Raw genomic sequence first — 3012 nt, 5'->3', positions numbered from 1 at the left:
TCATTTAGAGGGGATAGATGCCACCTTTTGTCTCTAAAATCGAAACAAGACGAAGAAAATACGGTAAAATATTTTGCTATTACATTAACATTAATAATTTTTCTTAAAAGTTTTATTCTCATATATCTAATAAATTTTTGTCCTATAGGTGATTTCCGCAATTGTATAGTTCTCAACAACAGAAAATGTCGCAAATTTGATGAAGAAATATATTGCATGCCGACAGATATTGTGGTAAGCCAAATTTTTTATTCCTTAAGTAATTTTGGTTTATTTATTAGTTTAATTGAGGTTCATTTGAATTAACAAATGAATTCGATGTGTTTTTTTTATGATCAAGTCTTTAAGACTGCTTGTTCAAATCTAAAATAATTTTGGTTCTTTTTATAATTTAATTGAGGTTCATTTGAATCCAGAAATGAATTCGATATGTTTTTGTTAATGATTGAGACTTTATGACTGCTTGTTCAAATCTAAAACTAATTTCGGTTTATTTCTTAGTTTAATTGAGGTTCATTTGAATCCAAAAATGAATTTGATGTATTTTTGTTGATGATGGAGTCTTTATGACTACTTGTTCAAATCTGAACTAATTTTGATTCATTTTTTAGGTTAATTAAGGTTCATTTGAATCCAGAAATGAATTCGATGTATTTTTGTTAATGATTGAGTCTTTATGACTCTTTGTTCATATCTGAACTAATTTTGATTCATTTGCGTGTTAATTGATGTTCACTTTCTAAATTTGTTATTCCTTACGTAATTTGGTTTATTTATTAGTTTATTTTGGTTTATTTTATAGAATTTAATGTTAGGGAAGCACAACCATGAATACATTGATCCAAACACCAAGAAGGCCTACCAAATCAATGAATTTAAGGGCTACCTATCTTTTCTTGATAGAAAAAAACTAGCGTCGTATCCATTTGTAAGTTGTGATTTCTAAAACTTCTTTAATAATTTTGTCGTTCACTATCATTTAGACTAAAATATTCTATCCTTTTTCCAAACTTCTGCTGTTTACACCAGTTTGCCATGGAGGCCATTGGTGATGTTAAGAAGAAGGTCTTTCATGTGCTTGATCCCATCAATAACAAAGATATAGCTGAGGAAAGAAAAGCTTTGAATCAATTTGTTGTAAGTTATTTACTTAATACACATTTTTATTGTATGTTATCTCTTATTTCTAGCCATTCTCCTCTGATTAAATCATATCAATCACTCTTTGTGCCTGATTAAGATTGTTTGTAGGCTTAGTTTCCTTCAATTATATTGAATTAAACTACACTTTCTGTGTTCTTTTCAAGGCTTAATAGTATCCCAAATGATTTTATGCTGGGGCAACACTTTTGGTGGACAACGAAGAGGGCGTTAAAGCACCATATATTACGATCAACGGTCAACGAACATTGTATAAATCTTCCTATTATTCTTTCTTTGCTATAGTACTGTTATTAATGTGTTTTACTGTGCTTTTCTGTGTCTCTCCTATTAATCATATTTTACTTTCTTATTTTTTTATTGGTTATGATTGTGAAATATATGTCATGAAATGGCTCAAAATAATTGATCTCTGAAAAGATCGAAAATGAGAAATACAAATGTAAAAACTGGAAACAAGTAAGTATCATTAAACATAGTTGATCCTCTACTTCTAAATTAATAAATTTTGGTTCATTTCTTATTTCATTTGGGTTCATATTAAGTAATTTCTTTCAATTGAATTGTAGGAAAAAGTAGATGCTTTTAGGTGAGAATATGGTCCAACCATTCTCTTGGACAAGGTAAATAAATTGAGAGACAATGTAACATCCTACCACACAGAGCTTTACACCTAAGTCATAAAATAGAGGTGGTGTGGTATTACAACCTCTAAAATAAAATGTATATATACATATGATAATAGAAAGAATATAATATACGAGGATCCTTGAAGAATAGGTAAACAAAATCGCAAAATTAAAAGCGCAACGCTCAAGAATAAGGATTTCTTGTGTACGAAGAAAGCTAAGGTACATTAATATAGGTATGTAAAATAATGAGAGTAGAGAGTCAAGGTACAAAATATCTAGCTCTGAACTCTACCTGCGAAGCTAAGGCTGGCCAGAGAATAGTCATATGGGTGAACAATCCAACACTTGGTGAATTCTGTTTCACAATGATAGGAAGAGCCAACATCGAAGGATACAAAAGCAACGTCGCTATAAACGCTTGGCTGCTACAAGCCAGCTATCCCTGTGGTAACTTTTCTGACACCTCTAGCTTCACGGTTCGTCTTCGTACTGAAAATCAGAATCAAACGAGCTTTTACCCTTCTGTTCCACACGAGATTTCTGTTCTCGTTGAGCTCATCTTAGGACACCAGCGTTATCTTTTAACAGATGTGCCGCCCCAGCCAAACTCCCCACTTGACAATGTCTTCCACCTGGATTGACCGGCCGAAGCCAGCCTTGGGTCTAAAAAGACGGGCAATGCCTGCCTCCGATTCACGAAATATACATACATATAAGAAACCATAACCCAAAATACATAAAAGTAACCATAGTTCTCCATAAACCTCTATGAGGTGCAAAAGTAAAACATATAAACATGGGGAGAATCTATACATATAGACATAACAAAATAGAACAAAAGTAGAATCCTAAAAAGCCCACTTCGCTACAAAGAACTCCAGACGCCTAGCGATGTGCCTCTCAACCTGCATCTGAAAACACAAATATCCGTATGGAATGAGAACCGTGGGTTCTCAGCATGGTAATGGTGCCGCATACATAAGATATAAGGCCCTGGAAAAGCCAGAGGCAATCCTAGAATGCTGGCACTCAGATTATAAAGCTTAAAGAACTAAAACAGAAACCATAAATCAAGATGATTTTCTAAGCATTTCTATCTCAACTAAAACTTAAACCTATACCTCAATCCTCTTCCTTTCCTCCAATTCTCCAACATCAAAGAACTGCACAAACAACCAAACAGACAATAACAAACACAGGTAGGATACAAGTACTGCAG

The 3012-nt window shown here is 33.1% G+C and overlaps 1 protein-coding gene across 1 annotated transcript; it reads left to right on the top strand.

The window, feature by feature from the left end:
• The first annotated feature begins 2038 nt into the window (after positions 1–2038).
• Positions 2039–2434, top strand: LOC107458419 (uncharacterized). Its single transcript, XM_016076628.1, has one exon. It carries the CDS (start codon positions 2039–2041, stop codon positions 2432–2434), a length of 396 nt encoding a protein of 131 aa, XP_015932114.1.
• The last annotated feature ends 578 nt before the right edge of the window (positions 2435–3012 follow it).

The sequence above is a fragment of the Arachis duranensis genome, chromosome 7, assembly GCF_000817695.3.
Source record: "Arachis duranensis cultivar V14167 chromosome 7, aradu.V14167.gnm2.J7QH, whole genome shotgun sequence".
Taxonomy (NCBI): domain Eukaryota; kingdom Viridiplantae; phylum Streptophyta; class Magnoliopsida; order Fabales; family Fabaceae; genus Arachis; species Arachis duranensis.
This window is presented reverse-complemented; position numbering and strand designations above follow the sequence as displayed.

Coding starts and splice junctions, on each gene's coding strand:
- LOC107458419 (XM_016076628.1), top strand. CDS start 2,039: ATGAGAGTAGAGAGTCAAGGTACAAAATATCTAGCTCTGAACTCTACC.